General features: G+C 43.3%; 1 protein-coding gene across 21 annotated transcripts in view; it reads left to right on the top strand.

The window, feature by feature from the left end:
- The window catches only part of CCDC77 (coiled-coil domain containing 77), a 31,051-nt gene that overhangs the window by 1,680 nt on the left and 5,558 nt on the right, over window positions 1-23,813 (top strand). For 6 of the 21 annotated variants that reach the window (XR_014803991.1, XR_014803989.1, XR_014803990.1 and 3 more), the window contains exons 2-8: window positions 1,262-1,314; window positions 4,121-4,364; window positions 7,477-7,619; window positions 14,516-14,612; window positions 15,784-15,856; window positions 19,126-19,217; window positions 20,097-20,245. Coding sequence is in view for 14 of the 21 variants with exons in the window: in XM_021092490.2 (XP_020948149.1) it covers window positions 1,277-1,314; window positions 4,121-4,364; window positions 7,477-7,619; window positions 14,516-14,612; window positions 15,784-15,856; window positions 19,126-19,217; window positions 20,097-20,245 (836 nt within the window). In the remaining 7 variants the exon portion in view is untranslated. Of the gene's footprint in view, window positions 1-1,261; window positions 1,315-4,120; window positions 7,167-7,211; window positions 7,620-14,507; window positions 14,613-15,783; window positions 15,857-16,605; window positions 16,880-18,763; window positions 19,218-20,096; window positions 20,246-23,813 lie in introns of those variants that run through there. The other 15 variants (XR_014803993.1, XR_014803994.1, XM_021092493.2 and 12 more) reach the window with 7 other exon arrangements.

Raw genomic sequence — 23,813 nt, forward strand, 5'->3', positions numbered from 1 at the left:
GTAGGAGTCTTTTTACGGCTGAACCTGAGGCATATGGAAGTTCCTGGGCTAGGGGTTGAATCGGAGCTGCAAACTGCAGACCTGCATTACAGCCACAGATACACTGGATCTGAGCCATGTCTGCAACATACACCACAGTCTGTGGCAATGCTGGATCCTTAACCCATGTATGAGGCCAGGGATTGAACCCCCATCATCGTGGACGGTAGGTCTGGGTTCTTAACCCACTGAGCCACAATGGGAACTCCTTGAATTTTTTTTTTTTCTTATATTAAAAATTTTTATTGGGAGTTCCTATTGTGGCTCAGTGGAAATGAACCCAACTCATGTCCATGAGGATGTGGGTTTGATACCTGGCCGACATGGCTCAGATCCGGTGTTGCTGTGGCTGTGGTGTAGGCCAGCAGCTGCAGCTTCCATTTAACCCTTAGGCCAAACCTGTGCATATGGAAGTTCCCAGGCTAGGGGTTAAATCGGAGCTGTAGCTTCCAGCCTATACCGCAGCCACAGCAATGTAACATCTCAGCCGTGTCTGTGATCTACATCACAGCTCACGGCAAAGCCAGATCCTTAACCCAGTAAGTAGTGCCAGGGATCGAATCTGCATCCTCACAGAGACAACATCAGTCAGGTTCTTAACCTGCTAAGCCACAACAGGAACTTCCAAGAATATAGTATTCTTTAAAATAGTTCCAAATTCTAAAATCCTATTAAGGCATTCTTCCTTATTATTATTTTCAAACAAAATTAGAATAACATTTAATATATCAGTAGGCAAGTGCAGAAAAGCCTTTGTACGAAGGTTTTCTGCAACAAATTTATGTGCAAAACAAATTTACAATCCTTTTGCTGAAATTACAAGAGAGGGAGATGCAGAAAAGTTTCTAATAACCAACAGAAATTAAGTGGAAATTAAGGTAGAGGACCCATCATGCTAAATTTAAGGTAAATACAAAGCTGTTGGTATTATCTTTATTAGTCACTCAACAGGTTAAAGATCCAGGGTTGCTGCAAGCTGGTTTGCAGATGTGTTTTGTATCCTGTGTTGCTGTGGCTGTGGTGCAGGCTGAAGCTGCAGCTCCTATTTGACCCTGGCTGGCCCAGGAACTTCCATATGCCACAGGTGTGAAAAAGGAAAAAAAAAGAATACTGTATTCTAAAACCTCACGTTCTGATGATGCTGGGGAGGAACTGGTCTGTGCATCCTATACTAATTTTTCTGCTCCTGACACCTTGTTCTGAATTTTTGTATATTTGACAGGTGTGAAAGGACAGCATGAACTTTACCCCAACGCAATCCCCTGTCTACAGAAAGTAAGACGTTTATTTATTTATTTACTTATTTGTCTTTTTAGGGCCGCACCCATAGCATATGGAGATTGCCAGGCTAGAGGTCAAATCAAGAGCTGCAGCTGCTGGCCTGCGCCACAGCCACAGCAGTGCCAGCTCTGAACCACCTCTGTGACCTACACCACAGCTCATGGCAACACTGGATCTTTAACCCACTGAGTGAGGCCAGGGATCGAACCCTGTCCTCATGGATACTAGTCGGGTTTGTTACCGCTGAGCCACAACAGTAACTCCCAGTAAAACATTTATTTATTTTTGTGTTGTTGAGATAAAGAACCCAGGCTTCTGTCACCTTAGTGCGTTGTTGGCTTAGGAACTAGAAAGGTTTATCCATTAACCAATTTCCCAGGGTTGTTACAAGGCAATACCTTTTCAAAACATGAAACTACGTACAGTAATATTTCTATCATGAACTTTTAATGATTGAGAAAATACTGTTTTTTGTTTGTTTGTTTTCCTTTTTCAGCCATACCCATGGCCTACAGAAGTTCCCAGGCCAGGGTGGAACCCATGCCACAGCAGTGACAAGGTTGGATCCTTAACCCACTGCACTGGCTGGGCAATGCCTCAGAGACAAGCAGGCTCATTAACCCAGTGTGCCACATCGGGAACTTCACTGTATTTTCTTTTTTTTTTTTTTTTTTTTTTTTTTGTCTTTTGTCTTTTTTGTTGTTGTTGTTGTTGCTATTTCTTGGGCCGCTCCCGCGGCATATGGAGGTTCCCAGGCTAGGGGTTGAATCGGAGCTGTAGCCACCGGCCTACGCCAGAGCCACAGCAACTCAGGATCCGAGCCGCGTCTGCAACCTACACCACAGTTCACGGCAACGCCAGATCGTTAACCCACTGAGCAAGGGCAGGGACCGAACCCGCAACCTCATGGTTCCTAGTCGGATTCGTTAACCACTGCGCCACGACGGGAACTCCTGTATTTTCTTCATGCTGACTAGAAGTAAATTTTAGTATCTTTTCTATACATGCTCACTTATTAAAAGTGCTGTGCATAACCTTCATTAACTATAATTCTGGGCTTCTTATAAAGTTTCTCTGTATTTTATTTCCTTGCTTTTTAGGGCTGTACCTGTGGCACATGGAGGTTCCCAGGCTAGGGGCGAATCAGAGCTGTAGCCACTGGCCTATATACCACAGCCACAGCAATGCCAGATCTGAGCCACATCTGGGACCTGCACCACATCTCATGGCAACACCATATCCTTAACCCACTGAGTGAGGCCAGGAATCAAACCTGTGTCCTCATGGATCCTGGTCAGATTCATTTCTGCTGAGCCATGAGGGAAATTCCTAAAGTTTCTCTGTTCTGCTCTCTATTTTGTTGTTGTAAATTATAGGCATTTAGCCAAAGTGAATTAATTCTCACATGAGGGTTTGTCCACTTCTGCATCATTTGTTTTCTAACTTTCATTGTTTTTATCTTTGTTACAAGGAGACAAAAAGCAGCTTTGGATTACCATTTGATCTTGGCTGGTCTTAGATCCTGTAGTTCAGGTCTCTGATGATAGAAGTTAGGATCTGATTGATTATGTGGTTGCTAACTACGCTCTATTTTCTAATCCTGAGTCTTATAGTTATCATGCCTAGAGGTCCCATTGTGGCTCAGTGGGTTAAGGATCTGGCATTGCTGTAGGTTGCAGATGTGGCTCAGATCTGGTGTTGCCATGATTGGAATGTAGGCCTCAGCTGCAGTCTGATTCGGCCCCTGACCAGGAACTTCCATATGCTGCAGGTACAGCCATAAAAAAAGGGGGAAAAAAAGTATGTATTTATCATTCCCTTCCTTGATAGTTTTGCCATTTACATACATATTTCCAAAAATAAACTTTCATTTGCTAAGTTCTAATTTTCAATAAATGGTAATATCTTCTGTATGTGCATCTACATACAATTTTCCCATTTAATATTGTTTGGATGATTCATTTATATTTATACATGTGTCTCTAATTCATAGTTTCTATAACTCTGAGAATATTCCATTGAATGAATATACTACAGTTTATCCATTATCCTATTGAACAAATATTTGGAAGGTTTACTGTTTTTGTAATTACAAATGATGTTACTATGGGAGTTCCTGTTGTGGCTCAGCAGTAACAAACCCAACAACCTGAATCCATTAGGTTGCAGGTTCCATCCCTGGTCTCACTCAGTGGGTTAAGGATCCGGTGTTGCTATGATCTGTGATGTAGGTCACAAACACAGCTTAGCTCCTGAGTTGCCATGACTGTGGTGCAGGCCTGTAGCTACAGCTCCGATTTGACCCCTAGCCTGGGAACTTGTATATGCTGCAGGTGCAGCCCTAAAAAGCCAAAAAAAAAAAAAAAAAAAAACCCATAAAGTCACTGTGAACACTTTTGTGTATGTCACCTTGTGTGTATGTGCAGACAGGAGAAATTGCAGTTTTACTAGATTCTGCCAGTTTACGCTCCATGGTTTCACCAAATCTCACAGTGTGCAAGTGTTCGTGTTGCTGTTTATCTTATCAAATTTTCTGACTATCACTGATTGTAGTTACACTTTTTTTTTTTTAATGATCTTTTTACTCTCTAACTTGTGTTTTGAATCCAGCTTTAAACTTTTAACCTGGAAAGCAGTTCATGAGATTATTCACAAACCTGTAATGTCAAACTTTCCAAGGTTTGTGGGTACCTTAATTATAAGCGCTTTGAGAACATTAACCTTTTCTTGTTTAAGAAACTGTAAGGTCTCATAAACATTCAGACAGTTTAATGAATGTGTCCTTTCTAATCTCACACAGGCTGACAACTGTCTCCAAGCATGAGGCTGCCAGTGGGATCAGCAGCCCCACCAGGTGGAAGGGGGTATCTTTCTCTGATTCCGTGCAGTCAACTCCCTTGCCTTCTGTCAAAGATCGTCTGGCTGTCCTCTGCCCTTCTCAGGAGCTTTTGGAATATTATCAAAAGAAGATGTCTGAGTGCGAGGCAGAAAACCAGGGCCTGTTGCAAAAGTTGGAGCTCTACAAGGAAGCCTGCGAAGGGCAGGTGAGGAGGGGATGTGTCTGTCCTCCTGGGTGCTGAGCGAGCCTGTCCGATGCTGAGAAGGCTTGCGGGTGTCAGCTGGTGTCACAGCACATGTCAATATTCTCCTTTGAGAATATTGGGGCCCTCGTTGGATAAGATGCCTCAAATGGCTCCATCTCTAAAATCTTAACTCAGCCTCTCTTCTGCCTCTGATTCTTTCTTTCCCTTATGCCCAGCTTCACTTTAGTGTGACCTCCACAGCTTCTTGCCTTTTCAGTTTTCTAAGTGTTGCCTGTCACCTTCTGGCCCCATGTCCTCCCTTCTGACTGAACTCCACCAGCTTCACTTCAGTAATTGCTCTCCTGCTTGCATGTGACCCCTGCTTGTTCTGTTTCACTTGCACAGCAAAAGCACTACCTGCAGCTTAATGCGGATCTCCACCACCTATCTCCTGGTGCAGGCTCTCTCAGCCTTGGCCTTGCCAACACGAGGCTGGATAACTCCTGGTTGTGAGACCGTCCTGTGCACTGTAGGATAGTTGGCAACATCCCTGGCCTCTGCTCATGAGATACCAATAGCAAACTCTCATCCCCATCTCCGGCCCAAGTTGTGCCAGTCAGACATGCTTCCAGATGTTGTCATGTGTCTCCTGGGGGCCTAGGGAGAACCCGCTGTCCTGGAAAGGTCATAGCTCATCACAGAATGAATTCATGAGAAGCAAGTCCTCTGTTCCTGCAGTCACTACCCACCTGTAGTTGGATTCCTGTCCCGTTCCCTCCATCCCTCCACACCTGTGCCCTGCCTTTGCTGCTCCCCTCCAGCCTGGAGGCCCCCCCCCCTTATCAGGCAGCCTTGCTTTCCAGGTCACCGAGGAAATGCTGGCGTCCTGTCCATCCACACACAACTGACGTGTGCATATCCATTTCCTCCTTACTGCTCTGGGGACAAGAGTCAGGCTGAAGTGATCCAGCACTTTCTCTGGTCCCACCCCTTTTTCCCTCCTAAGACACCCTGCCTCATCATCTTGCCTCTTTGTGTTCTGCTTTTAGCCTCTCTCTTGACATTGGCTTTTTCTCTTCAGGGTATGGACATATTCGAGTCTTTCCCAATGAAAGAGAAAGTCATGCTTTTCCTGTCTTAGGTGGAGGTGCTTCTTCCCCAGCCGCCCTTCCAGAAGAGTTTAACTTCCTCACCTGCCTGCAACTCCTGACTGTATTTGGGTCTTGTCCCCACAGCTTCTCTGGGCTCTAGGGCCCGTTGCCAAAATTCTCTTTTTTTTTCCTTTGGCCTTGGCAGTGTTTGTCACTATTGATGTCTACTCTCCAAAAACTCTTCTCTGACCTTGATTCCAGTGTCATTTTTCTTTGCTGTGCCTGTCTTACCTCTCTGACCAGTTCTTCTCTGTCTCCATTGACAGCTCTCTTTCTTTAGTCTTAAATGTCAAAGTTCTTTCTGATTCCACCGTAAATGATCTCGTTTTATCCATGCGTTGTACCACCACCTATGGGACGATGCCATCCAGATAACTAAGGCTCACTTTTCTGCTGAGCCCCAAGTTGATCGGTCTGTATCTGAGCAAATCCCCCTTCTCCTTCCTCCCTCTCCTGCCCCTGCACACACACACACACAGGCCACTGCCCTTTCCTTCCCTCTGTTCCTGTCTCTTAACTTTTCCTTTATTCTGTGTCCTAGTAAAGGGTGTCATTGCCTACATACAATTCTGCCCAGCTCTCCACTCAAACATTTGGTAAGACCTGTTGATTCTGCTTCCTAAATTTTGCTGATTCCCTCCAATCACTTCATCACCACCATTTCATCTCACTTAAATTGACTATACTGGGACTCCATTTCATCTCACTTAAACTGACTATACTGTCCCCGCCTCCAGTCTCATTGTTTCTACTCATGATACTCAAGTGCTTGTGGTCATCCACTGGTTCTACGCTTATTACTCTCTTTCCTTTTTCTTCTTTTTGGCCACACTCACAGCATGCAGACGTTCCTGGGCCAGGGATCAAACCCATGCCACAGCAGTGACAGCGCTGGATCCTTAAGCATTAGGCCACCAGGAAACACCTCACTCTCTTTCCTGAGAGTGCTGCCATCCCTCCACTTGTCCCTCATAGTCATCCTTTCAAGTTTCAACTTTCTGCTGGTGGGCTCTGACTTCCCAAACAGGCTCCAGAGGTTTTTGCTGCTGCGCTTCCCCTTCTACCATTTCACCAGGTGTGCTCTTCTATTAAATAATTATTTCATTTTAGGAGTTCCTTTTGTGGCACAGTGGAAACGAATCCAACTAGGAACCGTGAGGTTGCAGGTTTGATCCCTGGCCTTGCTCAGTGGGTTAAGGATCTGGCGTTGCCATGAGCTATGGTGTAGGTCTGGCTTTGCTGTGGCTGTGGCATAGGCCGGAAGCTGTAGCTCCACTTAGACCCCTAGCCTGGGAACCTCCATATGCCCTGGGTGCAGCCCTAAAAAAAAAGCAAATCAATGATAATAATAATTTCATTTTAATTGTTGGCATGTTTTTGTCCTCACACAATTCTTCAGCTCTGTTGGCAGGAATCATACCTTTTCATCTTTATATCCATAATTTCGTAACAATGCTTATAACCTAGAAAGCATTTTAGAAAAAAAGTGTGAAGAGAACACATGGATCACATGGCATCCTGGATTCTATAAAAGGAGGTGTGAGGAGTTCCCGTTGTGGCTCAGCAGTTAAGAACCCAACATAGTGTCCATGAGGATGCGAGTTCAATCTCTGGCCTTGCTCAGTGGGTTAAGGATCTGGTGTTGCCGCAGGCTGTAGCATAGGTTGCAGATGCAGCTCGGATCTGTTGTTGCTGTGGCTGTGGTGTAGGCTGGCAGCTGCAGCTCTGACTTGACCCCTGGCCTTGGAACTTCCATATGCCACAGGTACAGCCTTTTAAAAAAAAGATGTGAGAGCTCTGATGTCACATGCAAATATCATGCTCACCTTGTCACGTTAAACTTGTCTATACATGTCTGTTTATACTTGGACCCCATATTGTCCACTAAGTGATATTGCTACATGAGCTGACTCCACCACATCCAACAGTAGTGATAACCTCTATGAAGCCCAGTATCTTTTCAGCTGCCTTTTCTTTTCCAGCATAAACTAGAATGGGACTTGCAGCAGAGGGAGAAAGAGATTGCTGAGCTGCAGAAAGCCCTAAGTGACATGCAGGTCTGCCTCTTCCAAGAGCGGGAACATGTCTTACGCCTCTATTCGGAAAATGACCGCCTGAGAATCAGGTATTGAGTGGGAAAAGGGAGGTCACACTAAAATAAGGCACACTTTTCTGTGGTCCTTAGGCTATATTGCCTGGAAACGGGCTCTGAGATGGAGATGTGCCTGCATGGTGGCCAGTAGGAAAGCTCTAAGGAAGAACAGCTATTCTTTGGGTTATTTGGGTTGAGGGAGAATTCGGACTGTGATGTGGAGTCCATCAAGGTAGCAGGGGCTTTAGCTGACCCCACGGGAAGCTCTGAGTCAGGTCTAACCCCACAGCCTGGGTGCAGGCTGCCACAGAAGATGAGGAATAAGCTTGGGACAGGCAGTTCCCTTCAGGGCAGTTCCTGAAGAAGGACTCATCTCCTCAGGGATGGGCTTCTTGGTTCTGAAAGTGGCATCTGAGTAGCGTTCCATAGTATCTGCTACTTTTTTTTTAATTGTGGTGAAATATACTTACCATTTCAATCTTCTTTTTTTTATCTTTTTAGGGCCACACATGCGCCATATGGAAGTTCCCAGGATAGGGGTGGAATTGGAGCTGCAACTGCCAGCCTACGCCAGAGCCGCAGCAACGCCAGATCCAAGCCATGTCTGTGACCTACACCACAGCTCATGGCAATACCGGATCCTTAACCCACTGAGCAAGGCCAGGGATTGAATCTGCGTCCTCATGGATACTAGTTGGGTTCATTTCCACTGAGCCACAATAGGAAATCCCATTTTAATCATTTTTAAGTGTTACAGTTCAGCATCATGAAGCATATTCACATTAATGTATAGCCACACCACTGTCCTTCTCCAGAACTCTTCATTATCCCATCTGGAAGCTCTGTACCCATTAAACACTCTCCATACCCCCTCCCCCGAGCTCCTAGGAACCACAGTTCTATTTTCTGGCCCTATGTATTGAACTATTCTAGGCCTAATAAGTGGAGTCATACAGTATTTGACCTTTTGTGTCTGGTTTATTACACTTATCAGACTTTTCAAGGTTCATCCATGTTGTACAACATTTATGTCAGAATTTCACTCCTTTTTAAGGCCAAATAATATTTCGTTGTACATCTGTACTATCCATATTTTGTTTATCCATTCATTTGTTGGTGGACATTTGAGTTTTGACCTTCTAGCTATGGTGAATAACACTGCTTTGGAAGTGGGTGTGCAAATATCTGTTCAAGTTCCTGTTTTCAGTCTTTTCATGTATGTACCCAAAAGTGGAATCACTGGATCTTTTGCTAATTCTATGTCTAATTTTTTTGAGGAACCGCCATAGAGTGGTTGCACCATTTTACATTCCTGCCAGCAATGCATAAAAGGGTTCCAGTTTCTTCATAAGCACACCAGCATTTGTTTGCTGTTTTTTAGTAATAGCTATCCAGATGGGTGTGAAGTAGTATCTCATTGTCATTTTGATTTGCATTGCCCTAATGTTTAGTGATGATGAGGGTTTTTTGAGTGCTTATTGGTTATTTGTATATTTTCCTTAAAGAATGGTCTGTTTCAGCTCTTTGCCCATTTTTTATTTTTTATTTTTATTTTTTGGTCTTTTTAGGGCTGTACCCACAGCGTATGAAAGTTCCCAGGCTAGGGGTCAAATTGGAACTCTAGCTGCCATCCTATGCCACAGGCACAGCAATGCAAGATCCGAGCCAGTGTCTGTGACCTACACCACAGCTCACAGCAACACCGGATCCTTAACCTACTGAGCAAAGCCAGGAATCGAACCTGCGTCCTCATGGTTACTAGTCAGATTCGTTTCCTCTGAGCCACAACGGAAACTCCTGTCCATTTTTGAAAGGGGTTGTTTTTTGCTGTTAGTTTTAGGCATTCTCATTACATTCTGGATAAGTGATTGCAAATGTTTTCTCCCATTCTGAGGGTTGCCATTTTACTTATTTATTTATTTAGTCTTTTTAGGGCCACACCCACAACATATGGAAGGTCCTGGGCTAGGGGTTTATTCAGGGCTGTAGGTGCAGCATGTGCCACAGCAACACCAGATCAAGCTGCATCTGCAACCTATGCCACAGCTTGTGACAATGCCAGATCCGTAACCCACTGAGCAAGACTAGGGATTGAACCCACATCCTCATGGATCCTGGTAGGGTTCTTAACTTGCTGAGCCACAATGGGGACTCTCATTCTACTCTTTTTAAAAAAGTTCTTATTGAAATAAAGTTGACTTACAATGTTGTGACCATTTTACTCTTTTCCTAATGTTTTTTGATGCACAAAAATTTTTAATTTTCACATGATCCAATTTGTGGCCTTTTTTTTTTCTTTTTTGTCTTTTTTTTTGTCTTTCCTGGGGCTGCACACGCGGCATATGGAAGTTCAGTTGGAGCTACAGCTGCCGGCCTACACCACAGCCACAGCAACGCTAGATCCTTAACCCACTGAGCAAGGCCAGGGATGGAACCCGAGACCTCATGGTTCCTAGTCAGATTTGTTTCCACTGTGCTGTGACAGGAACTCCCTTGATTACTGTAGTTTTGTAGTAAGTTTTGAAATCAAGAAGTGTGAGTCATCCAAATTCATTCTTTTTCAAGATTGTTTTGACTATTTAAAGTCTCCTGAGGTTGCATATGAATTTTAGTGTGCATTTTTCTATTTCTATAAAAAACACTGTTGAGATTTTTATAAGAATTGTGCTGAAACTATAGATTGCTTTGGGTAATATGGACATCTTAATATTATATCTTCCAATCTGTGGACACAGGATATCTTGCTACTTATTTATCTCTGATTTCCTTCAGCATTGTTTTCAGTGTACAAGTCTTTCCTTTGTTAATTGCCGAGTATTTTATTTTTGATGCTGTTGTACATCAAATTCTTTTCTTAGTTTCCTTTTTTGATTGTTCATTGCCAGTATATAGAAATGCGTGTTGAATTTGTGTTATGCTCTTTTGTTATATTCACTCACTAGTTCTAAGTTTTTTTTGTTTTTGTGTTTTGTGGAAGGAACCCTTAGTGTTTTCTGTGTATAAGATTGTGTCATCTAGGAGTTCCCGTTGTGGCGCAGTGGTTAACGAATCTGACTAGGAACCATGAGGTTGCAGGTTTGGTCCCTGGCCTTGCTCAGTGGGTTAAGGATCCGGCATTGCCATGAGCCATGGTGTCGATCGCAGTTGTGGCTCGGATCCCATGTTGCTGTGGCACTGGCGTAGACCAGCAGCTATAGCTCCGATTAGACCCCTAGCCTGGGAACCTCCATGTGCTGCGGGAGCAGCCTAGAAAAGGCAAAAAGACAAAAAAAAAAAAAAAAAAGATTGTGTCATCTAGAACAAAGACAGTTCTGGTTCTTGCTTTCCAATTTGAATGTCTTTTCTTTCATTTTCTTGCCAGTTACTCTGGCTAGGATTTCCAATACTGTGTTGAATAGAAATTGCAAAAGTGGGCATTATTGTCTTGTTCTTTGTCTCAAAAGAGAACTTTCAGTCTTTTGCCATTGGGTGTGTGGGTTTTTCATATGTGGCTTTTTATTATGCAGAAGTTGTTTCCTTCTATTTCTATTTTCTTTTTCTTTTCGGCTTTTTAGGGCTGCACGCACGTCATATGGAAATTCCCAGGCTAGTAGTTGAATGGAGCTGCAGCCACCAGCCTACACCACAGCCACAGCAACACAGAATCTGAGCTGCATCTGTGACCTACACCACAGCTCACAGCAGAGTTGGATCCTTAACCCACTGAGTGAGGCCAGGAATCGAACCTGCATCCTCATGGATCCTATTCATGTTCATTACTACTGAGCCACGATGGGAACTCCTGGAAGGTTTTTTTTTTTTTTTTTTTTTTAATTATTTTATTATAGCTGATTTACATTGTTCTGTCAAATTTCTGCTATATAGCAAAGTGACCCAGTTATACATCTATACACAGTCTCTCAAATTACATTTCATCATGCTCCATCACAAGTGATTGGACATTGTTCCCTGTGCTATATATAGTAGGACCTCATTGCTCATCCATTCTTTTTTTTTTTTTTTCTTTTTAAGGGCAGCACCTGCAGTTTATAGAAGTTCCCAGGCTAGGTTTTGAATCAGAGCTGCCGCTGCTGGCCTATGCCACAGCCATAGCAACACTAGATTGAGCCGCATCTGTGAACTGTGCTGCACCTTGGAGCAACACTGGATCCTTAACCCACTGAGCGAGGCCAGGGATCAAACCCGCATTCTCATGGATACTAGTGGGGCTTGTTTCCCCTGAGCCACAACAGGAACTCCACCTATCCATTCTTAATGTAATAGTTTGCATCTGTTAACCCCAAACTCCCAGTCTATCTCACTTCTTCTGCCTTGGCAACCACAGGTCTGCTGTCCATGTCTGTGAGTCTTTCTGTTCTATAGAGAGGATCATCTGTGCTATATTTTAAATTCCACATGTAAGCGGTATATGGTATCTGTCTATTATCGACTTACTGCACTTAGTATAAGAATCTCTAGTTCCACCCACATTGCTGCAAAGGGTATTATTTTGTTCTTTTTTATGGCTGAGTAGTATTCCATTGTGTATAGTAGCACATCTTAATTCATTCATCTCTTGACGGACATTTAGGTTGTTTCCATGTCTTGGCTATTGTGAATAGTGCTTCAGTGAACTTAGGGGTGCATGTACCTTTTTGAATGAAAGTTTTATCTGGATATATGCCCAAGAGTGGAATTACTGGATCGTATGATACTTCTATATTTAGTTTTCTGAGGAACCACCATACTGTTTGGTTGGAAGGTTTTTGATTACTGATTCAGTCTCCTTAATAGTTTCAGCCTTGGCCCAATGCGGAGTTCTTTCACCTCTGGGCTACACTGAAAGCTCTCCTTCCATGTCACAATACATGGGTCAGAGCAGTATTCCAAAGTATGGAAAAGTTGTCTCCAGAAGCTAAAGAGCTCTTCAGGCATTACACTTCCTTCTTGGTGGTGGTAGGTGTGAGATACAATCATTTGTCCTTTTTTTTAAAGGGAGTGTCCTGGCATGCCTGAATTGGGCCCCTGAAACTTCACTGATGTGCTTTGTACGGTTTACCTTTGACCCTTGGGATCAAGGGTGTAAGGTGTAAGGGATCTCATACATGTGGCACTTCTTGTCTGTTCAGTCTAATTTCGTAGAATATCTTAGTAGTTGAGCTAATGCACTCTGTGGAGTGGCCAGATCCAAGTCCTTTTGGACAAATTTAATAGAGCGCAGCAGAGTTAACAAGGTCCTAGGGAAGCTTGTAAAAATCTACTGTTGTTTACCTCACATGAGTGAGAACTGTTCCATTCCTGTTAGGAGTAAGAAAGAGTACATTTACTTTATCAGTAGTCACATCTGTGTACCTAAGACCAAGTCAACCTCCTCTGGGAAAAGTATTACTACGTTTCTCATAGTCACTGAAGTCCACTGTTGCCTGTCTGGTTTTACATGGGTTATACATGTGAAGTAAATGGAGATTTGATGGGAACCTCCACCCCTCTAGCCTTTAAATCTTTATCTACCATTGTGGCTGGAGTGGGAAGGGGTGGTTTCAGAAACTTCCTTTTGCTTTAACACAGAAACCAAGAAAACAATGAGGAGGTTTTGCCAGCTACTAATTATGTCCATTCCATGTATATATTTGGAGATGGGGAAATGACCATTGATTGGGTCTGGATCGGGTGGACCCACTTTGAGCTGAACCTGTACCAAAATTTATTTCATAACTTGGTTCTCATTTGCCCCAGATAATGCTTCACATCACCAGGTATCAAAGTCAACTCAGACTCTATGTCCAGCAATTCTTGAACTGTCTGGGTTGCCTTTTCTCCAGTATACATAAGTGAATAAGTGGCCGTAGGCCCTTTGAGGAAGGACTGAGGGAAGTTACATTACCATGTATACTTGGCTGTGGTCTCACCTCCTGAGAGATGCAGCTTCTCCTTTAAGTAATAGTCGCTGGGTCTTAAAACTGGCTGAGGTATGGAAAATGGGTCAGAGATACTCTCTTTCAGATTCTGTTCCATTATAGGCTATTACAAGATATTGATTATAGTTCCCTGTGCTATACAGTAGGTCCTTGTTTGTCTGTTGTATATATAGTAGTGTGTATCTGTTAATCCTAAACTCCTAATCTCTCCCTCCCCATTTCCCCTTTGGTAACCCTAAGTTTGTTTTCTATGTCTGTGAATCTATTTATGTTTTGTAAATAAGTTCATTTGTATCCTTTTTTTAAGATTCCACATGTAAGTGATAATCATATAATTTTTGCTGTCTTACTTCACTTAATATGTTAATCTCTAGATCCATTCATGTTGCTGCAAATGGCATCATTTCATTCTTTTTTTTCTTTTAATCCTTTTTTGGCCACCCTACAGCCTATGGAGTTCCAAGGCCAGGGATGAGATCTGAGCCACACTCACAAGCTAAGCTGCATCTATGGCAACATCGGATCCTTAACCCACTGTGCCAGGCTGGGGATCAAATCTGTGTCCCAGTGCTCTTAAGACACCACGGATCCTTTTTCACCCTAGCAGGAACTCCCATTCATTCTTTTATATGACGGAGTAGTATTCCATTGTATATACACCGCATCTGCTTTATCCATTCATCTGTTGATGGACATTTAGGTTGCTTCCATGTCTTGCTATTTTGAATAGTGCTGCTATGAACATTGGGCGCATGTATCTCTTTGAATTAGGGTTTTTGTCTTTTCTGGAGCTATGCCCAGGGGTTGGATTACTGGAGTGTATGGTAACTCTAATTTTAGTTATTTAAGGAACCTCCAAACTGTTCTCCATGTGGCTTATCAATTTACATTCCCACCAGCAATGTAGGAGAGTTAATCCTATTTAATTTTAATTTGAGGTTACCATTGCTTTAAAAATAAATGAGTCAGAAGGAAGATCCTTTAAACAGAAATGTACTTACTCTGGACATTTTAACTCTATGAGAATTACAGGGAGCTAGAAGACAAGAAAAAGATTCAAAATCTCTTGGCTCTCGTGGGAACAGACAGTGGAGAAGTGACCTATTTTTATAAGGAGCCTCCCAACAAAGTAAGTAATCTTTGGAATAGCATGGTAAGCACAGCTTTTTCTCAAAAAGGCTGGGGTCCATAATCAGAAGAGTTTGAGTAGTTGCTAAAGATGCTTGAATGAGCATTGGCTGCTCCCACAGTCTAATGTTAACCTAAGTTTTTAAAGCATTTTCTGTAATTACAAAGAGCTTTGTTATTTTACACTCGTTCTTCAAAAAACTCTGGGAAGTAGCATTGTTTACCTCATTTCACTATTTGTTTATTTGCTTGATAGGACCACACCCACATATAGAGGCATATAGAGGTTCCCAGGCTAGGGATTGAAGTGGAAGCTACAGCCTATGCCACAGCCACAGCAATGCAGGATCTGAGCCACGTCTTCGACCTACACCACAGCCCATGGCAACACCGGATCCTTAACCCACTGAGCAAGGCCAGGGATGGAACCCGCAATCTCATGGTTCCTAGTTGAATTCATTTCTGCTGCGCCACAACAGGAACTCCTCATTTCACCATTTAGAAGCCTATAGCTCAGAGGGGGAGATGTTTTGGATACAATTAGAACAGCAGGAGCAGGCTCAGTGTGGGAGCAAGTTTCAATACCAGTTCTTTTTTTTTAATCTTTTTTATATGGATTACAAAAGTAATGCATGGTCTTTGTCAAAAACAAACAGATTTCAGGAATCTAATATAAAATTGGCAGTCTCTCATAATTCTGTACCCCAGAGATAGAGCTCTTTTTCCATTTGTACAGAAATACTTGTGTATTTGCAATTTCCATTCTTTCACTTCTATAAACAGTTCTTCACTGAGCACCTTAATACATACTGTATATGAATGCATCTCTGTTTCTGTTACTTTCCTAAAGGCCTTTGTCAAAGACCACTTTTTTTTTCTTAGTAGATATTGCCAAATAACCCTGAAATTTTATTTTTTCATCTATATCATCAATAGTTGATTATCGAGTTTTTATTCAAAACACTGGATTTTATCCAGTTTGTTACTTTGTCTACTCTGGTCTCACGTGCATGACGTCCTTATTTGATTATATCAGTTTTGACCGATTTAATTTATGAATAGTGTTTGATCTGCAAAACTAAAGAGTGAAATATTACATTTATAGGATGGCTATTTCTGTACCTTTTAAAAAATTATTACAATTTTTTTGTTTGTTTTTTTTGCTTCTTCAGGTCAGCATTCTCCAGAAGAATATTCAGACTATAGAAATGTGTGAACAGAATGAATCTTCAGCTCTCAGAGCAGGTACCAAACATTTTATTAGCAATTCTTATTGATGCAGAATTCAAAAACATAGTGCAAATAATTAGAAATTTTTTCCTATCATGCAGTGGTAATGAATGTTCATAATGATGCCTCTAGTAGTCTAAGATCTTACTGAGCTGCTTATTTTAACAAAACGTTTCCATGATGTTTTAATGAAAGTACAACTTAAAAATATAGGGAGTTCCTGTCGTGGCGCAGTGGTTAACGAATCCGACTAGGAACCATGAGGTTGTGGGTTCGGTCCCTGCCCTTGCTCAGTGGGTTAAGGATCCGGCGTTGCCGTGAGCTGTGGTGTAGGTTGCAGATGCGGCTCGGATTCCAAGTTGCTGTGGCTCTGGCGTAGGCCGGTGGCTACAGTTCCGATTCGACCCCTAGCCTGGGAACCTCCATATGCCGCGGGAGCGGCCCAAGAAATAGCAAAAAGACAAAAAAAAAGTATAAGTGCTTAGATCTGATCCCTGGCCTGGGAATTTCATATGCTGCCGGGAGGCAAAAAAAAAAAAAAAAAAAAGAAATTGTGTGTGTGTGTGTATATATATATATATATGTAAAATTAGATATATATATAATTAGATATATATATAATTAACATGCTTACAGTGATAAGTTATGAAAACAGATTTGGACAGCTTCTGGAATCACAGACTATTGATTAGCTTCTCTAAGCCTCAGTCTCCTTATCCTTCTCTCTCTTTTTTAATTATTCTTATAATTATTTTGCTTTTTAGGGCCGCACCCGTGGCACATGGAAGATCCCAAGCTAGGGTTCGAATTGGAGCTACAGCTGCTGGCCTACCCCACAACCACAGCAACGGGGGTTCCGAGCATCGTCTGCAACCTACACCACAGCTCACAGTGATGCTGGATCCTTAACCCACTGAGCAAGACCAGGGATCGAATCTTCGTCCTCATGGATGCTAGTCAGATTCATTTCCGCTGAGCCAAGAAGGGAACTCCTGGGTTTTTTGTTTGTTTGTACCTGTGGAATACAGAATTTCCTGGGCCAGCGATCCAACCTGAACAACAGCTATTGCAACACTGACTCCTTAACTGCCAGGCCACTGGAGAACTCCTCTTGTTTCTTTTTCTGTGGTTGATTTCTAGTTTCATGCCATTGTATCATCAAAAAAAGATGCTTGAGGAGTTCCCCTTGTGGCTCAGCGGGTTAAGCACCTGGTGTTATCTCTGTGAGGATGTGGGTTTGATCCCTGGCCTCGCTCAGTGGGTTAAGATCCAGTGTTGCCGTGAGCTATGGTGTAGGTGGCAGTTGGGGCTCGGGTCTGGTGTTGCCATGGCTGTGGCATAGACCACAGCTGCAGCTTCAATTTGAGCCCTGGCCTGGGAACTTCCATATGCCACAGAAGTGACCATTTGGGAAAAAAAATAAAAGGAGTTCCCATTGTGGCCTAGTGGTAACGAATCCATGGGGACATGGGTTCAATGCCTGGTCTTACTCAGTGGGTTAAGGATCTGGTGTTGGTGTGGGCTATGGTGTAGGTTGCAGACTCATCTCAGATCCCATGTTGCTGTGGCTGTGGCCATGACTCCTAGCCTGGGAACTTCCATATGCTGGGGGTGTGGCCCCCGCTCCCCCCTCCGCACCTCCCCCCCGCCAAAAAAAAGAAAAAAGGAATGTGTACTCAAAAATAATGTGTATTCTGGAGTTCCTGTCATGGCTCAGCGTTGCTGTGAGCTGTGGCGTAGACCGGCAGCTACACCTCCGATTTGACCCCTAGCCTGGACACCTCCATATGCTGCAGGCATAGCCCTAAAAAAGACCAAAAAAAAAAAAAAGTGTGCGTATTCTGCTTTTTTTGGATGTAGTGTCCTGAAAATATCAATTAAGTCTAACTGTTCTCTTGTATCATTTAGGATCTCTGTTGCCTTATTGATTTTTCTGTCTCACAAATCTGTCTATTGAAGTGAGTAAGGTGTTAAAGTCTTTTACTATTATTGTCTTCCCATCAGTTTATCCCTTTATGTCTATTGGAATGTGTTTTATGTATTTGGGTGCTCTCATACTGCGTGCATATATGTTGATGAGTGTAACATCCTCTCTTTGTGTTGATCCTTTTATCATTATATAGTGTACTTTAAAAAAGATCCACTCTTGGAATTCCCACTGTGGAATTTCCACTGCAGCAGGTTAAGGATCTGGTGTAGCCATAGCTTCAATATAGGTCTCAGATGCAGCTTGAATTCTATCCCTGGCAGGGTGCAGCCAAAAAAAAGTCTACTCTCTTAGCATGAGCTTCTTGAATCCTCCAAAGAAATTATATTTAGTGAAATTTTTTTTTTTTTTTGTCTTTTTGCTATTTCTTGGGCCACTCCTGCGGCATATGGAGGTTCCCGGGCTAGGGGTCAAATCGGAGCTGTAGCTGCCAGCCTACGCCAGAGCCACAGCAATGTGGGATCTGAGCCGCATCTGCGACCTATACCACAGCTTACGGCAATGCCGGAACCTTGACCCACTGAGCAAGGCGAGGGATCGAACCCGCAACCTCATGGTTCCTAGTCGGATTCGTTAACCACTGCGCCACGACGGGAACTCCTGTTTAGTGAAATTTAATGTTGCTTATTTTTAAAGTAATCTTGTCTTTTGAAAATTGGATCATGCATCATAACCAAAATGTTTAGATTTAGTTTTTTTATTCCTTACCTGTTTTAACTAAATAAGTTTTTTTGTTTTTTTTTTGTTTGTTTGTTTTTTGTTTTTTGCCTTTTTTAGGGCCACACCCACAGCATATAGAAGTTCCCAGGCTAGGAGTCAAATCCGAGGTGTAGCTGTCAGCCTACACCACAGCCACAGCAACATCAGATCCGAGCCACATCTGCGACCTACACCACAGCTCACAGCAACACTGACTCCTTAACCCACCAAGCGAGGCCAGGGATCAAACCTGCAACTTCATGGTTCCTAGTGGGATTCGTTTCTGCTGAGCCACGATGGGAACTCTCTAAATAAGATTTTATAAGGAAAATAGACACAACTCCAAAGGAAAATTTAATAGTTATTCTCAGAAAGATGAATGTTATTATCCGGATGACATCCTAGCATAGTTCCCTTAAGAGATTCCTATTTAAACAGTTAAATGCTGTAATTTCTGTACGTTTTTTTTCCTTCTTCTTTCCTTTCTTTCTCTTACAGGTAAAGCGGACTGACTCCTCTGTAAAGGTGATGGCTGATGCTTGAATAGCAGAAAGAAAAACTGAGTCAGGCCTCCACTGACTTTTGTTTTCCATTTTAGATTCTAAAGGAAGCAGGAGAAAACCAGCAATGAAGGAGAAGGAGGAGAGAGCCGAGCAGCAACAGAGAGACGTGCAGACCCTCATCCTCCAGGTGAAACCCCTTTTCATGAGCATCTGCTCGGAGCCTCTTTGCACACATGTTACATCCGGGCGTCATGGCATTGGAAAGTTGAGGGTGTTCCTGATTTCCAGAAACGTCTGTTTTACCCATTATTCTGTATTCCACTCTTCTGCAAGTGCTAGTCTGCTTATATGCTGAGCTGTCACAGTCAGAAGTCCCTCTGCAGGTGGCCCAAGGAACACACACAGCTATAGTTGTCTGTCCCAATACACTGACCTTTGGGGATATGTCCATTGTTTGGTGCATGTGTCCTGAAGTCATCCTCTTACCGCCTGGTCATTGTATGTCTCCTGTAGCCATGGTTTTTCATCTAGATGCACTCAGGTTCCTGTTTTTTCAGGGGGGTCTATTGATTTAAGTGACAGTTTCTACCTTTAGCTAGTATCTCCACCTGGGGTCACAACAGCCAGACTCAGAGGAGGAAATAACATGATGCTCATTTTGCTCTATTTTGTAAATTAAAAAAATGAAGAAGAGAGTCTTTCTCTGTCTCTGTAACTAGAGAATCTTAAAAAGGAGACAGTCCTAAGAGTCCAGAAAGGGAGATAGTGAGAAGATGAGAATCCCGGGTAGGGGAGATCGGCTTTACTGGCTTCCTTTGTATGATGTCGGGTGCTTTGCTTAGTGCCGATGTAGTCTGCTCTTGTGCAGCCTGACCCCCACTTACAAGGCAGTAAAGAGGAGTCCAGTTGAGATTTTTCTTCAGTTTGTTTTGTTGCTGTGCTTTTGTTTCTTTGTTTATGTGGGTTTTGTTTCCTAAATGTTTCTAGAGAAAGGCTCCCTTGTAGTGGTAAGAAGTAAGTGGGAGCCAGGCAGGAGTGGATACCTCAGCCATTTCGTCCCTTCTAGGTGGAAGCGCTCCAGGCCCAGTTGGAAGAGCAGACCCGGCTCTCTCGAGAGCAGGTGTCAGGACTCATGGAGGAGAGGCGGATCCACATGGACGAAGTTCAGGTTCATCACCAGCGATATAGGGACAGAATCACAGAGCTCACCAAAAGGTAAGTGTCAAAGAAAGCCACACTTCATGGATTTAAAATGTTCTCAAAGTGGCTTAAAAATTTAAACGTCTGCAGTCCTAGGAGTTCCTGCTATGGTGCAACAGGGTTGGCGGTATCTTCAGAGCCCTAGGATGCAAGTTTGATTCCTGGCTCAGCACAGCAGATTAAAGATGCAGCATTGTCGAAGCTGTGGCTTAGGTCGTAACTATGGCTTGGATCTGATTCCTGGCCCAGGAGCTCCATACGCTGTGGGGGGGCCGAAAATGGGGGAAGGGGAGTCAGCAGCAGCACAGGACCCTGGAGCTGAAGGAAGGGTCTTGTTGTCCCAGCCTCTCCCCAGGCTCCCTGGATGTGCTGTTGCTTTTCCTGAAGGGCTGGGGTATTCCACACATTGCTTTTCACCCATTTGAGTGTTTTAGCTTGATCTTTGTGTCAAGAAATGTCCTTTTCTCCACTGATACGTTATCTTGACTCAGTATCACAGGCCTTGTCTTTTGTTTAACTTTACATACCTGCACAAAACTATACTTACTGTTTTTTCCCCAGACCTGTCTGCCTGTCTTCCTCTTTCTGCAGTCTGTGTCTCCCCTCATCTGCCCTGTCTGAGGCCATCAGTGACTCCTAATTTCTGTGGCAAATGTTTCTTCACAGTCCCCATTGTCATTAATGTCCTTCTGTGTCTCTGGCACCTCTCATCGCCCCTCCTTCAAGACATTTGTCTCCCTTGGTTTCTGCAGCACTTACGTTTCTTGGTTCTCCCACGTGTCTAACCCTCCTCAGCCTTTTGCCCGTTTCCAGTGGCATCTGTTTGAACACCTCAAATTGACTGCAACTGAAGCTAAACTTTTCTTTCCCAATAAGCACCCCTCCCCTATCTCAAACCTGCTGCCTCCTTTTTCCCCCATTTAGTTTAATGCCATCATGTGCCTCTGGTTTCCCAAGCTAAGAACCTCAGGATGGTCTTCAACTCCCTGCTCTCTGTTCCCAGTTTCCCAGCCCTGAGGGGCGTGAGCCTGGGAAGCTTCTCCAGTCCGCTCTCTGCCTTCTTGTTCTTTCCACATTGGTTCAGGCTGTGTTCTTGTTTGAAGTAACTCATCTGCGGCTCCTGTCATGCTTCAGCCTTGGTGCCTCCTCTGTCGCTGTGGTTCACCTTGTTCTTCAGCCAGACTAACGACACCCTTGTTCTCAGAACACTCTTGACCTAGCAGACACCTGGCTGTGCTGCATCGCCCCTCCTCTGCAGACCTCCCCAGGCAGAGTTAAACTTCTCCCCATCTCCCGTGACGATCAGGTGACTCTCTGCTGGTGTGAATACCTCGCTGGAATTATGTCTGTAGCCTCCATCCTGGCCTGTGTGAGCAATAGGCACATAGTAAATCATTCTTGAATACTTGGTGATCTTTATCTTACCTTCTCTTTTATACATTAAACCGCCTGCATCTTCTTTTTTTTTTTTTTTTAGGCCCGCACTCACAGCATATGGAAGTTCCCAAGTTAGGGGTCAAATCGAGCTACAGCTGCTGGCCACAGCCACAGCCACACCAGATCTGAGCCGAATCTGCAACCTACACCACAGCTCACGGCAACGCCAAATCCTTAACCCACCAAGTGAGACCAGGGATCAAACCCACGTCCTCATGGATACTAGTTGGGTTTATTACTGCTGAGCCGCAATAGGAACTCCAAACAACCTACACCTTAAAATACTTTTTCACTTTACATTCTTTATCCTGTTGGGTTTTTATAATTGTCTTTTCAAAAATTTTAAGTCTCTTCCTCTTTTTTTTGGCCTTACCCACAGTATATGGAAGTTCCCAGGCAGGGATGAAATCCAAGCTGCAGCTGTGACCTACACTATAGCTGCAACAGCACTGGGTCCTTAACACATTGTACTGGGCTGGGGATTGAACCCTTGCCGTCATAGAGATAACACCAAATCTTAACCTGCTGCACCACAGTGGGAACTTGAAGGGAATGCATTTTTAAGTTGTCACAGTTCCAGTTTTGTATCTGTCTTCTAGGTTATTAATAGGCACCCTAGTTTAGCATCACCTGCATATCTGAGCACATGATCAGCACCTTCCATTAGATCATCATCCTGAGGGCATTGAATGGCATGAAATCCAAAGCCATTAATGGCTGCCGTTTAGGTGTCACTTTCAAACCATTTATACATGAATAAGATCATGCTTTCTCAGTGTGTAATCGAGACCATAATATAAGATAGAGTAAAATAACTCATTGAGAGCAAGAGCAGTCCTTGTGGTAATTGAATCAGTCTCTCCCTCTTTATACACACATGTATCTGAATAAATATATATAAATATATGTACTCATCCGGTGACAGTTACTCTTCTGGCATTGTGTTATCATTTCCTCCTTATCTGGTTACCCTCTTACTTATGGAAAGAATAAGTGGATCTGACAATATTCGTTCAGTGGAAAACTACAGTGAAGTATTTAATACCCCTTGCAAGCAGTTTGATCATTTGATACTATATTTTTCTAGATGTTGATTTGAAACTAGATTGTTCCTAAATCTCAGTGGTTAGCAAGAATCTGTTTAGAGGCCGTATATGTACAGTAGTTGGTTCTGTCTTTGATGATCTAGTGGTAAGGGAGCAAAAATAAATGATAAATAAAGCTAAGCCATTGTTGAATTATAGCACGAGGGTGTAGATTTAAAGTGATAGGAACTTTCAGAGAATGGCGCGTCTAAATGGGCTGAAGTTATTTTGGGGATTTCATAGAGGAAGTTGATCCTGAAAAAAAGTACAGGATTTGATGTTGGGAAGCTTCCATGTGGATTATAGCACAGATGGAAATAAAGCTGCTTTGACATTTTAGGATTTGTGCTAATCCTCAGGCAGAATACCATGATTTAGGAGTTCCCATTGTGACTCATCAGTAACAAACCTGACTAGTATCCTGAGGATGCAGGTTCGATCCCTGACCTCACTCAGTGGGTTAAGGATCCAGCATTGCCATGAGCTGTTGTGTAGGTCACAGACGCAGCTTGGATGTGGTATTGTGGCTGTGGTGTAGGCCGGTGGCTGCAGCTCCGATTCAACCCCTAGCCTGGGAACTTCCATATGCTGCACGTGCAGGCAAAAAGAAAAGAAAAAACAATAGCACACCATTATTCTTTTTACAGCCACACCTGTGGCATATGGAAGTTCCCAGACTAGAGGTCAAATCAGAGCTGCAGCACAGCTGCTGTGCCACAGCCACAGCAGCACAGGATCTGAGCCAAATCTGTGACCTACACCACAGATTGCAGCAATGCCAGATCCTTAACCCACTGAGCAAGGCCAGGAATTGAACCCTCATCCTCACAGAGACAATGTTGGGTCCTTAACCCACTGATTCACAACAGTAACTCCTGTTCTTTGTTGTGAAATCTAGTGTCTGGAAAAAGTCCGTTCTGAGATGGGCTGTGTGTAAATATTTCTGTAGTCCTTCTAACTATATAGCCTGAAATTAATGCTCACAAAAATACCTGTAAAAACCAGTCTATGAACCAGAGTAGATACCTTCTACATTGTCCAATGAAATAAGTAAAATTTTT

The sequence above is a fragment of the Sus scrofa genome, chromosome 5 (genome assembly GCF_054392235.1).
Source record: "Sus scrofa isolate SSC_HxYL_T2T_F1_AM1 chromosome 5, Sscrofa_HxYL_maternal_Yorkshire_Landrace_v2.0, whole genome shotgun sequence".
Taxonomy (NCBI): domain Eukaryota; kingdom Metazoa; phylum Chordata; class Mammalia; order Artiodactyla; family Suidae; genus Sus; species Sus scrofa.